This window comes from Mesoplodon bidens, assembly GCF_964165515.1.
Source record: "Mesoplodon bidens genome assembly, chromosome: 1".
NCBI lineage: Eukaryota > Metazoa > Chordata > Mammalia > Artiodactyla > Ziphiidae > Mesoplodon > Mesoplodon bidens.
In genome coordinates, this window is record NC_138176.1 from 101,915,956 (window position 1) to 101,943,711 (window position 27,756).

Here is a 27,756-nt window from a genome sequence, read left to right on the forward strand (position 1 = left end):
ACTATACTTTCATACACATGAAATAAACCATGAAGAGCACAGTCGAACAGAAATTCGATTAATGTTTTTGCCATTTTCAAGCCTGAATGAGACTGAAAACAACTGTTTCAAGCAAAGATTTTTAAAAAAAGGAATCCAAAATTGTATTAATATTGCTTATTTGTAAAAACAGATTTTCTGGTCTGCTTTTGCTTTTTGTTCCTTCGATAGGCAAAATAATGCCTCCCCTCCCCCGCCCGCCAAGACTATCCACATCCTAAACCCTGGAATCTGTGAATATAGGCAGATTGCCCTTACATGGCAAAGGGACTTTGCAGATATGATTAAGTCCAGGACCTTGAGTTGGGAAGATTATCCTGGATTATCTAGTGGATTCGAAGTAATTACAAGGGTCCCTCTAAGAGGGAGGCAGGGCAGTTGTTCAAAGGAGCTGCCATGGTGGAAGCAGAGGGAAGAGTGATGTACTTGTCAGCTTTGAAGATGGAAGGGGGCCCCCATCCAAGGAATCTGGGTGCTTCCAGGAACACAGCCCTGCTGACACTTGATTTTTGTCCCGTGAGACCCATTTTGGACTTCAGACCTCCAGAGCTACAGAATACTAAATTTGTGATTTTTTTAAGCTGTTAAGTTTGTGGTCATTTTTTCAGCGGCAATAAAAATAGAGTCTCCAAGCCCTTTCTGAAAGGAATGATGACAACCATTCTCTATGTAGCAAAAACTGATAATACAGCAGTGGTCAAACATTCAAAGTCGGTCATATTCCTGGGCATAATTAGAATCTGACACATACTTTATAGCTATAGGTGCCGACTACCAGCGAAAAAACAAACTACCACTGAACATTTTACTTTTTAAAGTAAAAATTATTAAGGATTCATCAGAGACAGCACTGGAATGATGAAATCCGTTCATGGAAACTGACTTGGCAGTTGTTCTGGTGATTTTATCATTTCTTCTGATCTTCATGATTAACAAAGAGTGGGCAATTGACCCAGAAATAGGTCTTTTTTGTTTGTTTGTGTGTTTGTTTTATTGAAGCATAGTTGATTTACAATGTTGTGTTAGTTTCAGGTGTATAGCAAAGTGATTCAGTTACACACACACACACACACACTCTTTTTTATATTCTTTTCTGTTACAAGTTATTATAAGATGTTGAATATAGTTCCCTGTTCTATACAGTAGGTCCTTGTTTTTTGTTGTGGTTTTTTTTTTTTTTTTGAGTATAGTTGCTTTATACTGCTGTGTCAGCTTTTGCCATACAGTAGTTCCTTGTTGATTATCTATTTTATATATAGTAGCATGTATCTGTTAATCCCAAACCCTTAATTTATCCCTCTCCTTCCTTCCCCTTTGGGAACCACAAGTTTGTTTTCTTTGCCTGTGAATCTGTAGAAACAGGTTTTTTTTTTTTTTTTCAAATGAGGGAGAGAGCTCCACTAAAATGGACTTCCCGACCTGTATATCTACCAGATGAACAAGAATTCATTTTGTTGCTAAAAACGGAAGAGGTACATGCATCCCAGTCATAGAAGACCATGGAAGGGATGAGCACGAGGGAGAAACATCACAGAGCACGTACCTCCCTTCCACAGAAGGAAGATGACGGCCACGCCCTCACCAAGAAGGGACACCAGGGTCTGACTTGACATGAGGAACCCTGTCTTTGAACTGGACTCTTAAATATGGACTCTTTCATGCTTCCCTGGGGGCACAGTGGTTGAGAGTCCGCCTACCGATGCAGGGGATATGGGTTCGTGTCCCGGTCCGGGAAGATCCCACATGCCGCGGAGCGGCTGGGCCCGTGAGCTATGGCCGCTGAGCCTGCGCATCCAGAGCCTGTGCTCCGCGACGGGAGAGGCCACAGGAGTGAGAGGCCCGCGTACCGCAAAAAAAAAAAAAAAAAAAAAAGGACTCTTTCTAGGCTAGCTCAGGGAGAATAGGCTGGGAGGTAATAACCCAGAGTGAAGGGCTATCGGATACCTCTCTCTTTTTTTTTCTTTTTTAATTAAAGATTTCTTTTTTTGATGTCGACCTTTTTTAAAATTTTTAAATTTAATTTAATTTTTTTATACAGCAGGTTCTTATTAGTTATCCATTTTATACATATTAGTGTATATATGTCAATCCTGATGTCCCAATTCATCACACCACCACCAGATGGACCATTTTTAAAGTCTGCACTGAATTTATTACAATATTGCCTCTGTTTTATGTTTTGGTTTTTTGGCCACGTGGCATGTGGGATCTTAGCTCCCCGACCAGGGATCGAACCCGCACCCTCTGCATTGGAAGGCAAACTCTTAACCACTGGACTGCCAGGGAAGTCCCACCTTTCTCTTTTATAATCAAGATCCTGGACACTCCACTGATGCACAAATACTTACTCTGATATTTGAAAGTGGGAAATACTCTTCAGTGTCTTTTAAAGACTATTTTGGTCCTTCCCAAGCCCCACTGAAATATTAAACTCCTAAAAGCTTTCGTTTTCAGTAAAGTTTCACTTCCCAAACAGTTTGACTTTTGTTTTTCTATCCAATTTTGTTTTCTTGGTTTTTAGATTAATGGTGTCTTGAGAGCTGGCCAGGAGTAAGAAGGGTGTTTTTGGGAGAGAAGGTGGAAAATGAAGAGGCAGTGAGGGACCCACTCGAGCAATCATACAAATAAATCATCTGTCTTGGGGCTCAGATGGGGAAGGAGGGAGAGAGCTGCATCCTGCCCTCAGCCCAGAGTAGGTCTGGTGCAGCAGATGCTCTCCAGTTCTGAGGGAGAGAGAGAAAACCCTCCTTTCTCTCGAAGCAGTAAGTACAGAAGAGGAGGTCGTGTCCATCTCATTAGGAATAATAGAGAGAAATTGCTTACAATCATCTCTAATGGGTTGCCAGTTTTCCAACAATGGGCTCAGCAATTAGTTTGTTGATTTTTAACCTAATGCAAAAATAATAATCACCCTCTGAGTGAGCCTTGGATCTGCCCTTCCACCTTTCACCTGAGGCTCCCGAGGCCCCAGGTGCCCTGCATTGGTCTTTTGACATTTGCCACATCTGCTTCTGACCAAGGAACTCATCCACCTCGTACAAGGTCTCTCAGGAAATCCAGTGGAAAAACAGAAAGAGACTCACATAGACAACAAACTTATGGTGACCAAAGGGGAAAGTAGGGAGGAGGGAGAAATTAGGAGTTTGGGATTAATAGATACACACTACCATACCTAAAATAGATAAACAACAAGGACCAACTGAATAGCACAGGGAACTATATTCAATATCTTGTAATAACCTATAATGGAAAAGAATCTGAAAAAGAATGTATGTGTGTGTGTGTGTGTGTGCATGACTGGATCACCTTGCTGCACACCAGAAACTGACACAACATTGTAAATTTACTATACTTCAATTTCTAAACATGGTTTTAAAAAAAGGAAATCCAGTGGGAAATCCTGGATGTTCACCCTTCCCACTCTGGTTCCTCCAAACCTTCCAAAAAATACATTTTCCCTACCTTTTGAACCATAAGTTGTCTTTGGTTTTAGCCTAGGCTAAACCAGAGATTGGCCTCTTAAAGTTTCCGACCTCTGACCTCTTCATATTAATTTCATGGTTAAGAAGCTGCGGCTTTCTTAACCATGTCGAGAAAATCTCTCCATCTCGCTTCCCAGTCCTCTGACTGTCCTAAGAAGAGAGTGCAGCCCTGTCTAACCCTGGTGGGGAGCTGACAAGCCCAGACAGGACCTCCAGGCTGTGGGCTGGCTGAGCCTGGAGAGGATGAGGACGAAGTAGCCAGAGGAGAAGGAGGTGGCATCCAAGTAGCCACCTAAAGCAAAGAGCCCAGTGGTTCATGTCCTGCACTGGCAACAAGAACCCACGTGCAAGGCCTGGCTGATTCCAGCCATGAAATTTCTAGCAAATGCCTTCAGTGCCTTGGTGTTCCTCTTTCTCTCCCAGGAGACAATAATGACAAACCCTGTGACCATCTCTCCTCTGAGCACTTGAGAGAAAACACACCGTGAATCCAAAGCCCAGTAACCATGTTATTAATATTGCCACCGCACTGGTTGCCTTCTTTCCAAGGTCGAGATGCTTGAAGGGCACCCTGTCCACCTCATCACAATGGTGGATGGCACGCTAATGGAGTAGAGAAGGTGTTCCGGCCAAGGACACGTGGTGAACCAACAAATTCCTCCTCTTCCTCCACCTATACGTGAACCTACCTTTCTAGAAAAAAAAGGGCATGATGGGAAAGCAGGAGAGTCCACTGCTACAACAGTCCCCCTTGCTACCAGATGTGCTCTTCTCCCACAGCCCTTCTGTAATTCTCCCGTCCTCGTGCAAGTGTCCCTTAGAGAAAATCATCTACCAAGAGCTGATTTTACTCCGTGCCAGGAGATGTGATGACATTCCCACATCCTAGGAAACTTCTCTGACCACTCTGTGGAAACCACCGACACCATTATCCTGTTTGCATCCTTCCTGGCTCATACTAGAGTTTTAATTATGTGCTTGTGCACTTATCCCGCAACAATGGAAGCCAGTTATGATTACACCCATCTTACAGGAGAGAAGCCTGAGTCTCAGAGAGCTGGAGTAATTTTGCCAACAGAGCTAAACAAATGTGGAGGCCAAGATACAACCCCAGACCTCTGGGACTATAACCCTGGACCATCTTTGTCAACACAGGATATTCTTCCTCCTTACATCAGCCAACCCCATCCCTCCCAGAGTATGTATGTAATAGATATATACACCCCATCCCTCCCAGAGTATGTATGTAATAGATATATACACCCCATCACTCCCAGAATATGTATGTATGTGTATATATATATATATGTATATATATATATATATATACACCCCATCCCTCCCAGAATGTGTGTGTGTGTGTGTGTGTATAACTGAGTCACTTTGCCGTACACCTAACACAACATTGTAAATCAACTATACTTCATTTTAAAAACTTAAAATTAAAAACATAAAAATAAAATGAAGGTCACCTTCAAAATAAATAGATTAAAAAAAATAAAAGAAGCCCAAGGTCCACCTCCTCCCTGAAGCTTTGCCCATTAATTTCTCCACAATCGCTGACCTTTTCAGTAGACTCTCATCTTTACTTACATAATAGCTTACATGTGGGCTATTTGTCTACCTGAGTTATATACTGATTACAAAAGAAAGGAAACTGGAGGGAGGGAGGGAGGGACTCAGGAAGAGAAAATGGAGGTAAATGGATTTCAGAACAGGAGGAGGTACTTGTGCAATGCAGCCTTGAGAGAGATAAAGGATGCTGAGGAGAGAGGCCAGCTGAGTCCAGAGAGCTCCTTCTTCCCAGGGGGGAGGAAGGAGCTGGGATATACAGACTCACATTCACACATGGGTTCATTCTGCCTGGTTCTGCTGTATCCCCAAACGGAGTTCCCACGGATGGATGTACAGCGAGGCGACCCTGAATAGTGGGCAGGGAGAGGGGAGAAATTCCTGGCTTAAAGAGAGATACTTCCTGAAGCTACACCAAACCATGGCACCACCTGAGGTTCCCCACATTCTTTCTATTGGAATCATCCCAATCCCTCAGCGCTTCAAGTCTACAAACAGCCTGGGGTGGGGAGGGAGGGAAAAAGCAGGGGAGGCAAAGGCAACAGACTGTAAAGTCAAGAGGGCAGAAACCCTGTGCCTTCTTAGCGCACACCTGAAATGTTGAGGGCAGGGTTGTGCTCCATAACTGCTCTGCGTCTGTGTTTTCCTATCAACCCCTGCCGACCGCCTGACCATCTGCACTTTAGCAGAGGACTTCTGATAGGTACAGGCACAGAGCCACTAGTTCTTCACGCTCCCTGGCTCCTGCATCTCAAGATAGCACCATTACTTCTTCAGATCCCTTTACTCCACCCCAGTGGAGGGGCTTAGCTCTCTCAAGAGTGAGCAGAGAAAGTAGGACTTAAAATGCAAAGTGGAAAACAGCTCTCTGGCTATTCCACACGTTATTATAGTGTGGCGAGATTTCAGGAGCGTCTGCACATGCAGCTCAGCCCTATCACAGCATAAAGCAAGCCCAGAATCATTTATGGGTTGAATGCCCCCATCGCCACCTTAACAGAGGTGGGCTCGTCCGTTTGGCCCACATTATGCAGCACGAAAGAAAGAGACGTAAAGAATCACCAGCTCTTGATTCCATTACATTTGGGAAGAAGCTGACACTGACAAGGACCCTTTTCAGCAAGGGATTATATATCACACCAGAGAAATGCATAAAAGACAAATGATCCCTGACATCACTGTGCCTCCATTGACCTGCTCAAGGTTTAAAGGCGGCTGCAATTAGAGACCATGGTCACAGATCTGCTGGCAGCTCAGGGCGCCTGCATTTACTTTAATCCTGCAGAAATGAACCGGGATGAATTTGGTGGGCACAGACTTGGTCTAAGTTTGAATTCTGTGGGTCTGATTCCGATTTCTGGGAGTTTGGTAATTTGTTTTTGTTAACAAGATCTTTCTCAGCTTCTTCAGTGTTTACAACAGAAGATCTAATTTGGGCTTAAAACGCTCATGAAAATTAAGTGCATTACTTTAAGAAACGCAATTGGGGAGAGATGGAGAGGGAAAACGATGCCACATGCCACAGATTTAGCACGTTTGCACATTTGCAGAGGTCCTCCCAGCTGACGGCAACCGACAATCATAGACACCACCGCTCCAGCCCTTCCGTCAGACCTGACTCTCCAACCTGGGGACGTGTTAAGAGGTCTATTTTACTGCTTTGCATCCTAAGAGACCTTGAAAATCTATTTGGGGTGGGAGCATCAAAGTTTTCTTTATTATAGCACTTAAAAAGCATACAAGCCACCTGAAACAAAGCTTCTGGAGCACCGTGGAAACGGCTGCAATATGAATGGTTATTGTGGTGCCTTTCTTCTATAATAAGAGTAGTTTTCACGTATTGAGTGCTTTCACGTGCCAGGCATCACTGAGCACTTTCTTTTTCCCAACAACCTATGAGGAGGTTGAAGCACAGAGCAGGAAAGGAATCTTAGCAAGCCACACAGCTACTCAATGGCAGATCTAGAATTCAAGCCCAGCTTCACTGGCCCTTAACCCCTCACCCATCACTCTGATATGCTGCTTGCTCTAAATGTCTTCTTACACCACCACCCCCCAAAAAAATTAGAGAAGATCCATTAGATTATGACAGCCACATCCACTGCACATAAACAATACTTAAAACACCTTTCATTCATGAGTTTAGTAAAAGCCAGCCAGGTGAATTTCAAGCCTATAATGCAAAGGATGGATCGGTCCAAACAGATTCCAGAAATATGGGTGTGGAAATATGGGTTTTTCTTTTTAAAGAAAAAAATCCAGCTTATTCAGAGCACAGCGAGTTAGTGTGTTGCCTCCAGGGAACGGTCAGCCGACTGTCTCCAAAGAGACACTTCACTACACAAAGAGTGGATGCCGGTCTATCTCAGAAGTAGCCGAGGAATAGCAATCATGTAGAAAAACGGAATCCCAAAGCATTAATTTCCAGCAAAAATTGACCTGCCTGTGAAAACTGTCCACCTCAGTCTCCCTTTTCTGCTGACCCATAGGGAAGTCAGCTCGTAACCAGTAGGGGGTTGGTGAACATGGAATCAGAATATACGTCCTGAGATGCAGCTTTCATGGCATCTCATGATCATGGCTCACCAAGGATCTAGTTCCACAATAGGGATGGCCTCGTGAATCAGGCCTGAATTCGACTGGCTGAGATTTCCTCTCGCTTGGACGAGACTTTGAGGTGGGGAGATTTCTGTGAGCATCTGTGCTCTCTCTACCCGTGACTGAACAACCCTCTTCCTCCTTAAGAAATTCTGTCAAGTTACAACCGATTCCTTGCTTTCCTAGGAATCGGTCTGTTTTTATTAAGTGATGTTCATATATCTGTACTCTGTTCTCACGGGGTGAATTTTAAGGGTATCCTAAGTTAGGTTCCTGGGGAAGGTAACTTTGAGGGAGAACGCTGGTTAAGGGGCACCCTTGGGAACACCACCCGTACAAGGTGGGGGGAAGAAGCATGAGGGGGCAGAGGAAGACACCGGGCAGCAGTGCGGCCCAGTGAGGACCTCAGCCACCCCCTCAGGGCGCCCTGGAGCTGGGAAGCTGGGATGACCCTTCAGAGTTGTCCCAGGTTGGGATGAGGAGGTCAGGCCTTTACACTCCTGTAGCCCTCAGTCACGGGCTGTGGACCACCCTGGAAGTGGGCAAGGTGGATCTCTAGAGCCCAAGCAGTCCCCAAAGGAAGCAGAAAGCTGAGCTCTCTGTCAGCAGCATCTGGGCAGTTGGGAAAATAAGTCTTTCACTCCTGGAGGGGCAGATGGGCAACACATCACATCATCCTCCATGAAGGAGAACCCTAGATTCCTGGAGAAAGCCTCACTCGTTCCCTACCAAACTGAGAACCGGAGAAGAACTGAAGAGGCGGTGGGGATGGGAAGGGCTAACCAGGGATCAAGTCCGCCCAGCCCCAAAGGCTCGGAAGGATAGGAATGCCTTCCTCGGGCCAGGGCTGCCCAGGTCTAGTCTCCCCTCCCAGGTCTAGGGCTGCCCAGGTCTAGTCTCCCCTCCCAGGTCTAGGGCTGCCCAGGTCTAGTCTCCCCTCCCAGGTCTAGGGCTCCCCCAATCCGCCCTCTGGCACATCTCACCTTCTGCCCATCCCTCCGAGGGCTAGGCTCTCCTTCACCTCGAGACCTTCCCACACGCCATGCCTCTCCCTCCGCCTGGGACGCCTGGCCGTCGCCTCTCCCCTCACCCCACCTGAATCCTATTCCCCCTCAGGTGTCAGCTCAGAGCCCAAACCCCTCCCCTGAAGAGATGAAGTCCACCTGCTGGATGATTTCAGCTCCCTTCACTTCTCCATCCTGGGTAGTTCTTCTGTTTATTTCTAGACCATCCCAATTTCCGCTAACCCCATCAGCTTGGTAAAGGAAGGGACGGCGTCTGTTTTACTCACCATGGTTTTCCCGGTGCTTGGCACAAAGCCTGGCAACGAGCAGGCACTGATGAACACTGAGTGAATGAATGAATGCATGCATGAATGATTGAAGGCATAAATGAATGAACTCTAGCAATTCAGGGCAGCACCAGCAGGGTGAGAAGGGCCCCAGAACAGACCTCCAGTTCTGAGATGGTTCTAAAAATGATCCCACTCCAGAGATAACCCTCCAAACCCTGAGTTAGGTGCCCCAGCAAAATGCTCCAGCAGCGCCATTCTCCTGCCAGAGCCCTCGATTCATTCATTGCCTTGTAATTGCCTGTTCACTGATATTTTTTCGTCCCCACTACATTGCAATATCCATGAAAGCAGAAGCCATTTCTATCTTATTCATCATTTTATCCCCAGCACCTAGCACAGGGCCTGGCATATAATGGGTCCTTGAGAAATACTGCTTGATAAATAAAACAGAGAGAAATGCATTTATTAAGGAGAATTCAGTGAAATATTTTCAAATTTACACTGGCATTAAAGTGAAATGTGATGGTGTTTAACTAGCTTCCAATAGAACTGTAAACAAAAGAGCAGGGATTTGGGGGTCTTCTCTGAGGAATGGGGAAGCCCTGTGAACCCACAGAAGGGACCCCCCTTCCATGTGAAGCATAATGAAGCACCTGACACATCTGGTATATTTCAGTGATAGTTATAATGATAGCCACGCTATACCAAGGACTCACTGAGAGCTCAGCAAGATGCTAGGCACTTTATAAGACAGTATTATCTCTTTCCATGGATAGAAAATCACTGCAATGCAAGATTATCTCCATTTTCCAGATGATGAAATCAAGGCTTAAATAGATGTCACCTGCCCCAGGTGATCAAACTAGTTAGAGGGAGAGGAAGAATCGAGAACCAGGCATGCCTGATTTCAAAGCCTCTGCTCATCTTCAGAGCCATGGTAAGCTCTCCCTTCTACAGGATACAGTCTCTCCAAACAAGTGAATGCAGTGGGATGTTTAAATATGAGCACAAGAGTTGGAAAGATGGCGGCGGAAGAGCCAAGAAAAAAGATCCCTTTGGTTCCAGAAAATCTCCTGAAAAAGAGGAAGGCTTATCAGGCCCTGAAAGCCACCCAGGCAAAGCAGGCGCTTCTGCAAAGGAAGGAGCACAGGAAAGGAAAAGAGATCAAGTTTAAGCGACTAGAATGGTTCCTACATGATTCTTGGCGGCAACTACGTGACAGGGTGCGACTCAGACGACTAGAAGTGAAACCTCATGGCTTGGAAGTGCCAGATAAACATTCCTTGGCCTTTGTTTTACGCATCGAAAGGATTAATGGGGTGAGTTTACTGGTGCAGAGGACCATTGCAAGACTTCGCCTGAATAAGATTTTCAGTGGTGTCTTTATGCAAGTAACTCCTCAAACCATAAAAACACTTCGTATAGTGGAACCTTATGTGACCTGGGGATTTCCAAATTTGAAGTCAGTTCGGGAACTCATCTTGAAACGTGGACAAGCCAAGGTCAAGAATAAAATCATCCCTTTGACAGACAACACAGTGATTGAGGAGCACCTGGGGAAGTTTGGTGTCATTTGCTTGGAAGACCTCATTCACGAAATTGCCTTTCCGGGGAAGAATTTTCAGGTGATCTCAGGGTTCTTGCGCCCTTTCCAACTCTCAGTGGCCCGTCACGCTACCAAGAATAGAGTGGGCTTCCTCAAGGAAATGGGCTCACCTGGCTATCGAGGTGAACGCATCAATCAGCTCATCCAGCAGCTGAACTAAACCCAGCATATCTGAAAGCACAGTGCATTGGAAGCATGTGTTTTTGTTTTATGGAATTGTTACCCAGTATCTTCAAGCAAGATTATTTTCTGCTGTATCTTCAGAAACTGGAGGGGAAGGGTCAGTGAAAAGATGGTGATGTTCAGGGCAGGCACTTTTCATCCCACTTCAGTTCCAAGAAAAACTTCCTGTGTGTTTTCTGGAAAGACCGCCGTCCACCTCTGAAACCAGCAAAGGACCTGTGCCATGGAGGAGGGAGTCCTGTTTTATCACACCTATCCTGGGATTTAATGTTGGTGAACGAACGAATACCCACATATGAATACAAGACAGAAGTGGACCAGGCCCAGGGGCATATTGAACCTGGGGTATCCAAGGGCCTTGTTTTGGAAAGAACTTGAAATACAATTAGAAAGAAGTGTACAAAAACAATGCCCTAAAAAATAAATAAATAAATAAATAAATAAATAAATATGAGCACAAAATAATACTGGGGTTACTTTAATTAAGCTTTTTAATATCTTAACACCATCCCAATTTCCACCATATCACACCCACAAGGAAGGCAGAGAGGAACTACATCTAGAGGACTGAATAAAGCATCCACTTGGAAATCTTGACAGTGGTCTGTCAGCGATTCCAATGACTTCTCTCTATATATCTATTCAACCAAGTCCCACAGGCAAGGTGCAAAGATTTGCAAAGCTCATGTGGAGTCTAAAGATTTTTCTATATGCACCCAAGGCAACCTACTCACGTTGAAAGTGTGTGTGTTTAAAATGCATTTCTGGCCAATCTGTGAGGCAGGAGAGAAAGGGAGGGTTTGTGTTCGCCTCTGGTCAGGGCTGTGTCTTCATTCTGCCATGCCACACCTCAAGGGAAAAGGAGGCTGGTGTCTGAGATCTAAAAATTAATGTATTAAAACATTTTTCTTATTTTTAAAATTTATATGTTTCCATGGTAACAGAGCCATCAACCAACAAATGTGTCCTTTTCTCCTGCAAATAAATAATGCTTTCCTCAAGGAAGAAAATGAGAATAGCACATTTAGCCACTTTGATGAGGAACCTATCTTGGGAGCTTCCAAGAAAATTCACACTTTCTTTTCCATGTCTCTCCTTCTTTAAAGACCTGTCCAAGAATTAAAGTTTTGCATCTAGTCTAGAAAAGCTTTCGGTGTCATGAAAACATGAGTTACAAACCCAGGAGAAAGATTTCAGTTGGCCTTTTTCCTGAATCAAAGAAAATCCGAAGATTATTTTTCCTCCCCCTAAATTTCCAGCATCTTGTTTCTGAGACATCCTTAGACACATCTACTGCTTGGATCAATTCTGGGAACCTAATAAGCCCCGTTGTCCCCTGGCCAGACACTATCAATAACTCCATGACCCTTAACTCATCCAGAAACCCCCTCCCTGCCCCCTCCCTGCAGGTACCAGAGTGGCATCTCCACTCTCCCTTCTTGGGTTCCCCTCTGGAAATCAGAGCTCCTGGAAGCCACAGAGAAGCCACAAAATTGCCCTGTACTTCCCCACCCCTGGGCATTCACGGAGAAGAAAAAGCACTCTCCTCTTCAGGTCAAACCTCAGAATCTTCGAAATAGTGAGGGGTCGATTTATTTAGGACTTAATGATCTACCCAACTCTCTATCTTCCTTCTCTGTAACTAATTTTAGAACAATGACATCATACATGAGTGTGACGTCATATAAAAGCACGGGAAGCCAACTTCTTTTTTTTTCTTTTCTTTTTTTGCCAGGGAGACTGGCAAAAAAATATTCACAGTTATAGGACAGTTATAGGACATGGGATACAGAACATCAGAAGGGATGAGGAGGCGGCGGGGGGGAGTATTTGACAATGGTTTTAGTCCAGCCGCCTGGCTGGAATCCCAGTCCAGTTCTATGGCTGAACCCCTGTCCAGCTGTGCTTCCATTTCTAAGATCCCTTCTGTATCAAACATCTTATAGGCCCCCCTGTACTACTCACCATGTCAGGGACCTTCCACTGTGGCAACATCCTCATGACAACCTAGTGCCAGCCTAAGCAGGATTGAGGGCTAGGGGGCTCACCGATGTCTGTCTGTCCTCTGCCTGCTGGGCCCCTCACCTTGCAGGGGTGGCCGCCCAGCCCAGAAGCTCCAGGGGTACCAGGAATGGGTTCAGGGGGCAGACCCCAGCTGCTTACCAACTGGTTAGTGGTTCGTTGGGCCCAGCATATTCAGGGTCCTGAGGGGTGGCCTGAACAGCCTCGTCTTGTCCCTGGAGACTGTCCTTCCATCCTCATCCCCAGACCCCAGGCTCCCACTGGCAGGGTTGGGCCGTGGGGCCATCAGGTGTAGGTACATATCTGCCATATGTTCAACCAGGGCAGAGCTAACTTCTTTGACCATTCTTTCCATGTGTCTGTCCTGGACTGAGCCTAAGGAGCGACAACTGTGAAGCAATCTAAATGTCCATCGACAGATGAATGGATAAAGACGTGGTACATATATATGACGGAATATTACTCAGCCATAAAAAAGAATGAAATAATGCCATTTGCAGCAACATGGATGGACCTAGAGATTATCATACTAAGTGAAGCAAGTCAGAGAGAGACAAATATCAATGACATCGCTTATATGTGGAATCTAAAACAATGATACAAATGAACTTATTTATAAAACAGAAATAGACTCACAGACATAGAAGACAAATTTATGGTTACCAAACGGGGCAGGGGGGGATAAATTAGGAGTTTGGGATTAACATATACACACTACTACATATAAAGTAGATAACCAACAAGGACCTACTGTATAGCACAGGGAACTATACTCAATATCTTGCAATAACCTATAGTGGAAGAGAATGTGAAATATGAATATATATATTTATATAGATATATATGTATAACTGAGTCACTTTGCTGTACACCTGAAACTAACACTACATTGTAAATCAACTATATTTCAATAAATTTTTTTCAAATTTTTTAAAAAAAGTACCATCAGATTTCTCCTACAAAGTAACATTTTTAGGTACCTACACTCTCTCTTTTCTTCTGTTCTTTCTAATTTCTTTTCTTAAAAAAGAAAGAGAAAATAAGAAAAAAAACTAACCATGTAATGCAGAGCCAGGCACCCAAGATGGAGAAAACATCATCCTTGGATGTCCCTGAGGCAATAGTGACCAGCATCCCTCACCATGACTTCTCCCTGTGGGCTGTAGGGAGAAGTTTAGGTGGAAAGTGCTTCAGCAGGTTGGCCTGGGCTGTTCTGAGCTGGCAATGGGGCGAGGACAGTGGATTTTCTGTCCTACTGGAGGGCGCCCCTTTGGGAAGGTCTGTCTTGTGGGCTGAGACAGTTTGGGCAGCAGCTGCAACTAACTACCGGAGACCCTGTTTCCTAGTGTCACTGTCACCTCTGGAGCCAAAGAATAAAGTACTCAAGACTAGACCCCCATTGCTGGCAAATGCAATTCAGTAGGTATGGGGAAGAGCTGGGCATCCATGGTTTTTCAAAGATCCACAGGTGCTTCTGCTATGCAGGCAGACCCAAGACCCATGGACCTCAGGATGTGACCTCGAATGGAAGGCGCCCCCGAGAGGGGCCCTACTTCCCATGACACCTTCCAGATATTCCAAGTTGACATTAAAGATGAGCATTAGCAGCGAAATGACAAAAGATTTATCCTCTTTGTATCAATTTCCTCTTCCTGCTATAACAAATTACAGCAAATTCAGTAGCTGGAAAAATCACAAATTTATTATCTTACAGTTCAAGAGGTCAGAAGTCCAAAAGAGGTCTTACAAGGCTCACACAGGTGTTGCAGAGCTGTGTTCCTTCCAGAGGCTCAAAAGGAGAATGTTTCCTTGCGTTTCCAGTGTCTAGAGGCCGCCTGCATTCCTTGATCTGCGGGCCCCAGCCAGCAACTGCATCATTCCCATCTCTGCTTTTCTGCTTCTGACTCTCTGGCCTTCGCCTTTCATTTAAAAAGACCCTTGTGACTGCATTGGGTCCACCAGGCTTATCCAGGATAATCTCTCCCATCTGAAGATGCTTAATTTGATCACATCTGCAAAGTCCCCTTTGCCGTGCAAAATACCATATCCACTGGTTCTGGGGATTAGATGTGGACATGGGGCGGGGAGAAGGGGATGGCAGTGCTCTTCTGTTTGCCACACTCTTCTGGGAATTTCGGGGTGGTCCAATTAGAGTGGAGAGTCGGTGTCTGCCAGAGGATTCTCTTCTTATCAAAGTCTCCAAACCATCTTTGTTTAGTAGTGTATGGTCATTCTGCTTGCTACCTGTTTCCACTCCTGCGTTTCCTGGTTAGTGATTCTCTCTTATTTCATCTCTCCTTGTCTTTGGAGATACATAGTTGAAGATAAGACACAATGCTTTTTCCAAAGTGAGACAAGGGCGCTGCACTTGGCCTGCATGAAAGAAAAATAATTTCAGAGCATAAGTTTACAAACCGCGCAAAATAAGCTTGGGAAACTCGACAGCTAAATAGTGTCAGTCAGCATTCCTGGCACGTTTGTTCATTAAATGCTATGCAAGTCGAGCAGGTCTTTATCGTTGTTGAAATAGCAAATCTGTACATTTTGTGTGATTCAAAAATAGTTGTAATAGCACTGCTACATAAGCATGGTGTCAGTCCTCACATTCCAATTCTTTCTTTATGGCCAGCAGTAGAGCTCTGGGGAGTTTTGCCCATGATAATAGAGTATTTTGGAAGGTAAGGAGGGGAAAGGGGGGAAGGCGATTATAGAACAGGGAGACAGGATACAGGGTTCTATTTGCTCTGGGAAAAACAGTTGGAAATCCACTGTGGTTGTCAGAGAAGGTATGAAAGTTTCTTGGAAATTAAATTCAGGGAAGATGACATTCAAAGCAAGAGGAAATGAAAATTCTCTCTGACTCAAAGCAGGCATATTTAAGAAAAAATGAAGTGATTATAAACATTTTCCAGATACCTTCTTTACATTTCTTGTTTATGAATGGCCAGTTCACCTTCATTTTTCTATTATAGGGTTCATCTTTTTTACTGATTTGTAAGCACTCTTTGTGTATTAGGGCTATTGACCTTTCTTTCTGAAATAGCTTTCCTGTTTGTTAGTCCCGTTTGTGGTAGGGATTTTTTCCATACAGATGTTTTAAATTTGTAATCAAACTACCAATTTTTTCCTTCATGCTTTGTGAACTGATTATTAAGCTCAGAAAGGCCTTCTGTACAAGTAAAATTATTAAAATTTCACCCACTAGTAATCAAAAATGCAAATAAAAATGAGGTTTAATTTCTTACCTATCAGATTCATTCCTTTATTTCCTCAAAAAGTATCGGGCTTCCCTGGTGCCGCAGTGGTTAAGAATCCACCTGCCAATGCAGGGGACACGGGTTTGAGCCCCGGTCAGGGAAGATCCCACATGCCGCGGAGCAACTAAGCCCATGCACCACAACTGCTGAGCCTGCTCTCCAGAGCCCACAAGCCACAACTCCTGAAGCCCAGGTGCCTAGAGCCCGTGCTCTGCAACAAGAGAAGCCACTGCAATGAGAAGCCCACGCACCGCAACAAAGAGTAGCCCCTGCTCGCTGCAACTAGAGAAAGCCCACACACAGCAACAAAGACCCAACACAGCCAAAAATAAATAAATAAAATAATAATTAAAAAATGTTTTTAATGTTTGTCAAGCGTCCATTATGTGACAAGCATTATGCTAAGAGCTGGGGATCCAGGAATAAAGAAAACAGAAAAAAAAAAAAGTTCTATCCTTGTGACATTTACATTCCACTGGGTCCAGGTAAGCAATAAACAAGATGAATACGTAAGCTACATAATATACTAGAGAAGTGTTATGAAATAAAATAAGGCTGGAAAGGGGGACGAAGGATGGGACAGGCGGCATTTTAAATAGGATCATCAGGGAAGGTCTCCCTAGCAAGCCAGGCTAGTGATCTGGGCAGAGCTTAGAGCCACTGTGAAATCCTGAGGCTTTGATCTGCAAGCAAAGAGACCAATGTGGCCAGAGGGGGAGAAGACAAGGGTTAAGAGTGGACATAGGTGGGAGTGGTCAATATCGCCCAGGCCCTGTGGGCCACTGCAAGGATTCAGGCTTTTTACTATGAATGAGATGGGATGGCATTGGAGGGTCTTGACTAGGGGGTGATGTTATCTCACAACTTCTCAGAATCACTCCGGCTTCCACGTGAAGACTAGACTGTCCTGGAAGTAAGACAACCTGTTTGGGGACTACTGCATTAATCCAGGTGAGAGATATCACTGACTTGGGCCATGTGACAGCAAAGGATTGAATGTCTGAGTGATGAGTCAAAGGTGGCATCAAGGTTTTTGGCAACAGAAAGGATGGAGTAGCCATTAACTGTAATGGGAAAGCTGTGGATGAAACAGATTTAGATACTAAGAATCTAAGTGGAGATGTCAAAGAGTAAGCTGTATCTACAAGGTACATTCCCCTGCTCTCTTCCCTCCCTGAACTGGTGATGGACATTTGGGAATCACCAGCATAGAGGTGGAATTCAAGGCCATGAGGCTGAGTGAGATTACCAAGAGACTGGCAAAGATGAAGAATACTGCCAATACCAATACCGACAGGTGCCTAAGAAAATGCACATTCTCATATGCCCTCCATCTAAATCAAGATAAGCCCTTTTGGAAAGCAGTAGCACCATATATCAAAATTTAAACATGTGCATCTCTTTTTTACTGAAGTATAGTTGATTTACAATGTTGTATCAGTCTCTGGTGTACAACAAAGTGATTCAGGTATACACACCCACACATATATATTCTTTTTCAGATTCTTTTCCATTACAGGTTATTACAAGGTATTGAATATAGTTCCCTGTGCTATACAGTAGGACCTTGTTGTTTATTCTGTGTATAGTAGTGTGTATCTAAACATGCATATCTTTGACCCAGCAATTCCATTTCTAGGAATTCATTTTAAGGAAGAAACCAAACAGGTGAGTAAATATAAGGATGCTCTGATAAATGTCCAAACAAAAGGGAATTCGTTATTGTGGCACACACACAATTAATATTATATAGCCATTTAAACTTACAATAAAAAGATTTGTATTCACATGACCTGTCGTATCCATAACTTACTAAATACTTTAGCAAATATAGTATAGACGTGCATGAGTTTTTTTCTTTCTAGTTTAGGCTACACCCTAGAAGAAGACAATTGTTGTAATCAGGAATCCACACCCTGGGGCGGTCAGCTAGCATTTTATCAGAAAGGCCACACTCCAGAGGCAGTTACTAAAAGCCCTTCTGTAATCCACATCTCTAATGAACAAGAAATGGTTCTGCTAATTAGCATACTGAATTTCAGAAATGGGTTTTCAGAGGAGAAATTAATGGGTTGTTAATGAGCATAATGGATATTAGAAATGGGCAATCACTGGTGAAATTTGTAGAATTCAAATTTGTGAAGTGGCTAAAATGTTTTAAAGACACCTCCTTATTTTGCACCAACAGGATAACAGGTAACTAGAGCAGCCTGAGGCCTATCTTTTCAGGGATGAGTCTAGATTCCTAAATAGTCCTGCATCCAGCCACAAGTTTAAAGACTCCCAGGTGCCTATTGATGACATGAAGGGCGAGAGAAGGTTGTCTCGAGAATTCAGTGGGGTTTCAAGTGAACCTTTCACTGAAGTGATGGTTGGAGTCCCTAAGAGGAGAAATTACAGGACTTCAGTGAATTTATAGAATAGGTTAGATGGATTGTGTGGTTTTGCTCCTGCTTTTTGCTAATGATTGTTTACTTGCAGAAGATCTTCATATTCATTGGAATTAGCTCTGAGATACACTTTCATAGATAACCCGAGATCCAGATCATGAGACACAGCTAACGCTTACCCCTCTCACTTTTCACATGGCCACTCTTTTTCACCCAGAAGAACCCAAGCAAGGGTTGTGTGTGACTCAGGCAGATGCCAGGGGCACAACTCAGAAAAGGACGTGAGACATACACCATCTGCCCCCAAGACTACGGCACTGGGATCCTTGAGTCAGGAAAGCACAGGGCTGATACTTGGGTTGCATTTTTATAATCAGGTAAAAAGATAAAGCTTGAAATTGTGTTTGAAAAAGTGAAGTCAAAATAGAATGTGCAGGACTTCCCTGGCAGTCCAGGGGTTAAGACTCTGCGTTTCCAATGCAGGGGGCGCGGCTTTGATACTTGGTCGGGGAACTAAGATCCCATAGTCTGCACGGCCAAAAAATTTAAAAAAATAAAATAAAATATTAAAACTTCTTTAAAAAAATAGAATGTGCAAAAACAGCCAGGGAATTCCATCAGCTTAAACAGCCAGCTGGAAATGGATATGTCATCCCTATTCCTAGCTCTGTTACACCCCTGTTTTTTTCAATAGTAGCATTTAGGGCTTAAATTACCTGGAAAATTTCTTCTTTCTTCCCCTGTCTCAGGAGCAATCATTATGTCTTAAGTGACCAAATACATTCAGATATTCATAAACTGGGCGTATTTACCCCAACTCTCCTACTCTGCCCCTCCTCCCACAGGCAGTTAGCAGGATTGATGAATTTGTTTCCCATCGTTCGTTTTTTGTTGTTGTTGTTTGTTTTTTTGTGGTACGCGGGCCTCTCACTGTTGTAGCCTCTCCCGTTGTGGAGCACAGGCTCCGGACGCGCAGGCCCAGCAGCCATGGCTCACGGGCCTAGCGCTCCACGGCATGTGGGATCTTCCCGGACCAGGGCACGAACCCGTGTCCCCTGCATCGGCAGGTGGACTCTCAACCACTGCGCCACCAGGGGAGCCCCCATCGTTCGTTTTAATTAGCAAGATGTTATTCTTGGTTGTTCAAATTACTAACATTTTCCATTGATTCCACCTTTCCTCCTTCCTCTCTCTCTTCCTTGCTTCGTTAAGTAATCCCTGATTTATTTCCCCTTTTATCCATCCCTCCCTTCCTCCTGCTCTCTCTTCTTATTCTTATTCTCCAGCAATCCCAGGCACCTAAAGGAAATAAGGGCAGGTTAAGAAGCAGCCTGGTGAGGAGAGGCCCCAAGAGAATTTCATGGAGTAGGTAGTACACCCTGAACATTAGAGAAAGGGTGCGTTTTTACAAACCCACACTCAAAAACTTTCCCTCAGTGAAGCTGGAAAAAAATAGTAATCAAATGATTAAATTTTTTCAAAAGCTTTTTTCCCTGGCTTTCTAAAGGCAGAATAGAAACAGATATAGGAGGGAAGGCTAAATCACAAAACAGGAGAATGCAAGCCTTAGAGCACTCTGATAAGAATGTCGAGAAACATCATTTCCTCTTCCAATGACGTTTTTTTAAAAACAATACTATTTGATTTTAAGCTCACCAATCTATGTCTGGATGAACATATGTTACCACACAATTATTCCCTGTTGAAAATCTCCACTGCCCCACAAACCAGCAGGAAAAGGGATTTTCTGGCAGGGGGTGGGCAACATAGCACGAGCTGCCTGACCTTTTTAACTGCTTTAAGTGGCTGGCTATTTCCTTTCCGTGTGTCTTTTTTTTCCCCTCTCCTCCTGCTGCTATGACTGTTGTTTCTGCTTTGCAAGGACATAACCATTTTACTTACCACTCTCTCTTCCCCTTCTTAATTGGCCTGCAGTAAAAATACAAATTGCACCACTGTACTTTATCACGAGACATTTGATGGACCAAAAATGCCTCATAAGTACTGCCTTGAGGATATGAATCAGACCTGCTGACTTTCTAAGCACCCACTTGTATATCTTGACCCCCAGATGAGGCCAGGGGGTGGTACTCATGCCCACTCCCATGGGAGTATTCAGCCAGTCACTGCCTTCCCATCAGCAAAGACACAGCAAAAAGGTGTAACATCTGTCCCGCATGAGGCAAGTCCACAGCCCAAATCTCTCCTTCTGTCCATTAGCTTTAATGCCCGTTGTTCTTTATGAGCATGAAAAGTCTGTCTCATTTTTTTCCCCTCTCTCTAGGTAATAGAGCATGGAATGAATGTCTGAATCCTAAAATGGCAGCTAAGCTTAGTAATCTTCTTTAAAGTCTCATAGCCTGGCAAAGGCAGCCACCTTTCTTTGGAAGCAAAATCCAGGAAAACTGTGTGGTCTCAAAAATGCTGACAGAAGGTGAGGTTCCAGCTAGACAAGCATAAGGGGCTGGCCTCAGGGGTACTGTCTGCTTTGCTGTTCCCACCCTGTGTGTATAATTGTATGTTTCACCCGGGAATGCTTATTGAAGATCTGCCTATGTTATATGATGATATCGATTTATTGTAAGATTTCAATTTCTCAAAGCTTGATTTTTTGGGTAAATCTCACCACCAACCTTCTTGTATCGGATATCTCAGAATTCAAATCACTGTGTGTACTCTGAAACATCAGAAAGGAGAAAGCAGGTAAAAAAATGTCCAATGCAAATAAAAAGCAAATTGGTAGAACAAATGAACTGACTATGACCTAATCCCTGTCTTAACTTATTCATTCAGTAACTAACTTACACGGTGTACTTTTGTACCTCTAGGGCAGAAGCTGTGTGCCAAAAACACATCTTCATTTATTACTCAGCTTAATAGGTATATGCTCAGTGTGGAATATGGTGGAACTTCATATTTTTCTTACTTTTATGCATCATTTATAATTTTGTCTAAGGTTCTATTTTCTCCACCTCAGGTCATTTCTTCAATATCTCTATTTTGTGTTTATAAATTTTCATGAGTTCCAAGGTTTTGTAGCCATTATGATTTTCTTAATGGCATTTCAGCTCCAAAGGGAGATCTCAATGCATTCTACCAGTAATTATCAGAGGAACTCCCAACAGAGTCCTTGCTTTCTGATGTTATTGTACTTTCTGTTTTCATCTCAGAAGCACACACATCACTTATAAATATCTCACTCTTCTGCATTCATGATTCTTCCAGATCAGTCAATGTTAAGTTCAGCAAACTGGAAGTTTCATGCCCAATTCTGTTCTGGAAAATCACCTCTTCTCAGGCAGTGAGCCCACAGAGAAAAGGTTTGGGAACAGAACTCAGGAAACACCACAGAAAGCAGAGGGTGATGTTCAAGGCTATACGTGAGACAGTGTAGGTGGTAAACCACTTGAGGGCAGACACCATGACTATTATTTCGCTTATAACTATCCTAACACCTAGCACAGTGCCAGATATATGATAGATCGATAGATCAATAGGTAGGTAGATAAACTATATATAATGAGCATTAAGTAGTTTCCAAGTATACATGTGTATATTTTTCTGCCTGAAACACAGGAAATGGCATTCAAAATGTAGCCCTGCCACTATGGAAAACAGTATGGAGTGCCCTCAAAAAAATAAAAATAGAACTACCATATGATCCAGCAATTCTACTTCTGGATATACACCCAAAACAAAGACATAAACACTAATCTGAAAAGACACATGCACCCCAATGTTCATAGCAGCATTATTTACGATAGCCAAGATATGGAAGCAACCTGAGTATCCATCAACAGATGAATGGATAAAGAAGATTACATTGATTATATATTCAATATATAATTGAATATTACCTGTCCATAAAATAGAATGAAATTCTGCCATTTGCAACAATGTGGATGGACCTGGAGAGTGTTATGCTTAGTGAAATAAGTCAGACAGAGAAAGACAAATACTGTGTGTTATCACTTATATGTGGAATCTAAAAAGTAAAGCAAATGAATTTATATAACAAAAGAGAAACAGACTCACAGATATAGAAAACAAACTAGTGGTTACCAGTGGGGAGAGGGAAAGGGGGGAGGGGCAAGAGAGGGGTAGGGGATTAAGAGATACCAACTACTACGTATAAAATATAGATAAGCAACAAGGATAAGCAACACAGATATATTGTGGGGCACAGAGAAATGTAGCCATTCTTTTGTAGTAACTTTAAATGGAGTATAATCTCTAAAAATATTGGATCACTATGCTGTACACCTGAAACTAATATAATGTAAATCAACTATACTTCAATTTGAAAAAAAGAAGAAAAAATGTAGCTCAAACATAGAGTAGCCACTGTCAACAGGAGTCTTGGCAAAATGTTAAGTTGATGATATCTGTTCGGGAGACAGTGTTGAAAAGAGAAAACTTGAGTGGACAGCAAGTTAATAGACGAAGATTTGAACACTGACTCTGCAATGACTCTCATGGGACTCCGACCTAACCCATAATCTCTCCAACCTCTAATAGCAAAATTAGGGAAGTGGATTCTGTGTTTCTGCCAACTACAAAATGTCATGTACAGCATCCTTTTTTGCTCTCCCACCTCAAAGCTTATCCTTTACCCACGCAGGCAAAGATTCTTCCCTGGCTACCGTGTCCTCCCGACCCCTTGCGCTGTCCTCTGGCTGCATCTAATTCTCACACAGAAGCCTGTCCTTCTAGAAATGCCCACTTGCTCAAAACTACCATTCTTGCAGCGCATCTGGTCTCTGCTGAATGTTATCAAGAAAGTAAAATATTTGATTGACTCCGCTATCACTCAGTAAACTAGGTTGGTGTGCGGTACGTCTTCCATTTGGTGGAGATGCGCTCTCCACCTTTACTCTTACCATCATGGACCACATCAGCAGAGCTCCTGTGCCCTCTGGCCAGTGGGAAGTCTGAACAGGAAATCAGAGGAAGGAAGAAAGGAGAAGAAGGGCATGTATCTCTCTGGCTGCTTCCCTGTAAGCTTCACTGGAGATGACAGAAGCCTTAATTAAAAGTCACCACTCATCTCTCAAGAGGACACTTTTTTTTTAATCTTGGCATATTTTATTACCAATTTAGAAACCAATAAAAATTTTTTTACAGTAGGTCCTGGTTGGTTATCTATTTTAAATATAGCAGTGTATAAATGTCAATCCCAAACTCCCTAACTATCCCTCCCCCCAACCCCTTCCGCCTGGTAACCATAAGTTCACTCTCTAGTCTGAGTCTGTTTCCATTTTGTAAATAAGTTCATTTGTATCATTTTTTTTTAGATTCCACATATACGTGGTATCATATAATACTTGTCTTTCTCCCTCTGACTTACTTCACTTAGTATGATAATCTCCAGGTCCATCCATGTTGCTGCAAATGACATTATTTCATTCTTTTTAATGGCTGAGTAATATTCCATTTTATATATGTACCACATCTTCTTTATCCATTCATCTGTCAATGGACATTTAGGTTGCTTCCATGTCTTGGCTATTGTAAACAGTGCTACAGTGAACATTGGGCTGCGTGTGTCCTTTCAAACCATGTTTTTCACATTTTACGAAACTCTTTCCTCTTGTGGCTTTGGTAACTGGTTCAATAACCTCTCCATCTTCACTCCCCTCTCAGCCCCAGGGGTGGTAACAGCTCAATTGTTACAGCTCCAGTTTACTAAACTATCCCTTCTGGTTTCTGTGAACTCACCCCTTTGTATCAATAAACAAAACTCCTTAGATTTTCCTTGAGTTATCCTAATTTGAGTGTTTCATTTGTTTCCTGTTAAGTATTGCTGGGTTTGAGGGGCAAAGGGGAGGGAATGTTTTTAAACCAGCTTGTTGATATAAGCTAATCTCTAGTTAGTAAAATGAGGCCTACAGTTGTGCTTTGATTTTTTTAAGGTTTTAGTTCATTCTCCGGCCTGTTCATGGACCAGTTCGGTACCCTTCCCCCTCCTACAAAGTCTGAAAGATTGTAATCCTTGGTCTATACCAATTCAAACCTTGATCAGATTTTACTTACTAGAATTAAAAACACGCCTAAAGTCTAACATGACTTCAGGAATAATTTACCCAAATCATGATTCCCCCAAAATACACAGCCTGAAGATATAATATGTATTGTTGGAGGTGAGAAGAGAAGATGGCGGAAGAGTAGGACGCGGAGATCACCTTCCTCCCCACAGATACATCAGAAATACATCTACACGTGGAACAACTCTTACAGAACACCCACAGAACACTGGCAGAAGACCTCAGACCTCCCCAAAGTCAAGAAACTCCCCAAGAACCTGGGTAGGGCAAAAGAAAAAACAGAGACAAAAGAATAAGGACGGGACCAGCACCAGTGGGAGGAAGCCGTGAAGGAGGAAAGGCTTCCACACACTAGAAGCCCCTTCGCGGCCGGAGACTGTGGGTGGCGGCGGGGTGGGGGGAAGCTTCGGAGCCGCGGAGGAGAGCGCAGCCACAGGGGTGCGGAGGGCAAAGCGGGGAGATTCCCGCACAGAGGATCGGTGCCAACTTGCACTCACCAGCCCAAGAGGCTTGTCTGCTCGGCCGCCGGGGCGGGCGGGGCTGGGAGATGAGGCTCGGGCTTCGGTCGGAGCGCAGGGAGAGGACTGGGGTTGTCGGCGTGAACACAGCCTGAAGGGGCTAGTGCGCCACGGCTGGCCAGGAGGGAGTCCGGGAAAAAGTCTGGAGCTGCCGAAGAGGCAAGAGACTTCTTCTTACCTCTTTGTTTCCTGGTGCGCGAGGAGAGGGGATTCAGAGCGCCACTGAAAAGAGCTCCAGAGACGGGCGCGAGCCGCAGCTATCAGCACGGACCCCAGAGACGGGCGTGGGACACTAAGGCTGCTGCTGCTGCCACCAAGAAGCCTGTGTGCGAGCACAGGTCACTATCCACGCCTCCCCTCCCAGGAGTCTGTGCAGCCCGCCACTGCCAGGGTCCCGGGATCCAGGGACTACTTCCCCGGGAGAACGCGCGGCGTGCCTCGGGCTGGTGCAACGTCACGCCAGCCTCTGCCGCCGGAGGCTCGCCCCGCCTCCGTGCCCCTCCCTCCCCTCGGCCTGAGTGAGCCAGAGCCCCCGAAACAGCGACTCCTTTAACCCCGTCCTGTCTGAGTGAAGAACAGATGCCCTCCGGCGACCTACACGCAGAGGTGGGGCCATATCCAAAGCTGAACCCCAGGAGCTGTGCGAACAAAGAAGAGAAAGGGAAATCTCTCCCAGCAGCCTCAGGAGCAACGGATTAAACCTCCACAATCAACTTGATGTACCTGCATCTGTGGAATACCTGAATAGACCACAAATCATCCCAAATTGAGGAGGTGGACTTTGGGAGCAAGATAGATTATTTTTTCCCCTTTTCCTCTTTTTGTGAGTGTGTATGTGTATGCTTCTGTGTGAGATTTTGTCTGTATAGCTTTGCTTTCACCATTTGTCCTAGGGTTCTGTCAGTCCTTTTTGTTTGTTTGTTTACTTTTTAAATTTTTTTCTTAATAATTATTTTTTATTTTAATAACTTCATTTTATTTTATTTTACTTTATCCTCTTTCTTTCTATATTTTCTCCCTTTTATTCTGAGCCGTGTGGATGAAAGGCTCTTGGTGCTGCAGCCAGGAGTCAGTGCTGTGCCTCAGAGGTGGGAGAGCCAACTTCAGGACACTGGTCCACAAGAGACCTCCCAGCTCCACGTAATATCAAACGGCAAAAATTTCCCAGAGATCTCCATCTCAACACCAACACCCAGCTTCACTCAACGAACAGCAAGCTACAGTGCTGGACATCCTATGCCAAACAACTAGCAAGACAGGAACACAACCCCACCCATTAGCAGAGAGGCTGCTTAAAATCATAATAAGGCCATAGACACCCCAAAACACACCACCAGACATGGACCTGCCCACCAGAAAGACAAGATCCAGCCTCGTCCACCAGAACACAGGCACTAGTCCCCTCCACCAGGAAGCCTACACAACCCACTGAACCAAACTTAGCCACTGGGGACAGATACCAAAAACAACGGGAACTATGAACCTGCAGCCTGCAAAAAGGAGACCCCAAACACAGTAAGATAAGCAAAATGAGAAGACAGAAAAACACTAGCAGATGAAGGAGCAAGATAAAAACCCACCAGACCTAACAAATGAAGAGGTAATAGGCAGTCTAACTGAAAAAGAATTCAGAATAATGATAGTAAAGATGATCCAAAATCTTAGAAATAGAATAGAGAAAATACAAGAAACATTTAACAGGACTTAGAAGAACTAAAGGGGAAACAAGCAATGATGAAAAACATAATAAATGAAATTAAAAATACTCTAGATGGGATCAATAGCAGAATAACTGAGTCAGAAGAACAGATAAGTGACCTGGAAGATAAAATATTGGAAATAACTACTGCAGAGCAGAATAAAGACAAAAGAATGAAAAGAACTGGGGACAGTCCCAGAGACCTCTGGGAAAACATTAAATGCACCAACATTCAAATTATAGGGGTCCCAGAAGAAGAAGAGAAAAAGAAAGGGACTGAGAAAATATTTGAAGAGATTATAGTTGAAAACTTCCCTAATATGGTAAAGAAAATAGTTAATCAAGTCCAGGAAACACAGAGAGTCCCATACAGCATAAATCCAAGGAGAAACACGCGAAGAAACATATTAATCAAACTATCAAAAATTAAATACAGGGCTTCCCTGGTGGCGCAGTGGTTGAGAGTCCGCCTGCCGATGCAGGGGACACGGGTTCGTGCCCCGGTCCGGGAAGATCCCACATGCCGCGGAGCGGCTGGGCCCGTGAGCCATGGCCGTTGGGCCTGCGCGTCCGGAGCCTGTGCTCCGCAACGGGAGAGGCCACAACAGTGAGAGGCCCGCATACAGAAAAAAAAAAAAAAAAAAAAAAAAAAAAAATTAAATACAAAGAAAACATATTAAAAGCAGCAAAGGGGGGCTTCCCTGGTGGCGCAGTCGTTGAGAGTCCGCCTGCCGATGCAGGGGACACGGGTTCATGCCCCGGTCCAGGAAGATCCCACATGCCATGGAGCAGCTAGGCCCGTGAGCCATGGTCGCTGAGCCTGCGCGTCCGGAGCCTGTGCTCCGCAACGGGAGAGACTACAACAGTGAGAGGCCCGAGTACCGCAAAAAAAAAAAAAAAAAAAAAAGCAGCAAGGGAAAAACAACAAATAACACACAAGGGAATCCCCATAAGGTTAACAGCTGACCTTTCAGCAGAAATTCGGCAAGCCAGAGGGGACTGGCAGGACATATTTAAAGTGATGAAAGGGGAAAACCTACAAGCAAGATTAC

At 44.1% G+C, this 27,756-nt stretch overlaps 1 protein-coding gene across 1 annotated transcript; it reads left to right on the forward strand.

Annotated features, from left to right (window-relative positions):
- The first annotated feature begins 9,999 nt into the window (after positions 1–9,999).
- Positions 10,000–11,297, forward strand: LOC308617835 (large ribosomal subunit protein uL30-like). The gene has a single exon (XM_081235232.1). It carries the CDS (start codon positions 10,008–10,010, stop codon positions 10,749–10,751), a length of 744 nt encoding a protein of 247 aa, XP_081091358.1. The 5' UTR covers positions 10,000–10,007; the 3' UTR covers positions 10,752–11,297.
- Positions 11,298–27,756: the final 16,459 nt, after the last annotated feature.

Excerpts from the sequence above, each read along its gene's own strand:
- LOC308617835 (XM_081235232.1), top strand. The coding sequence starts at position 10,008 with ATGGCGGCGGAAGAGCCAAGAAAAAAGATCCCTTTGGTTCCAGAAAAT.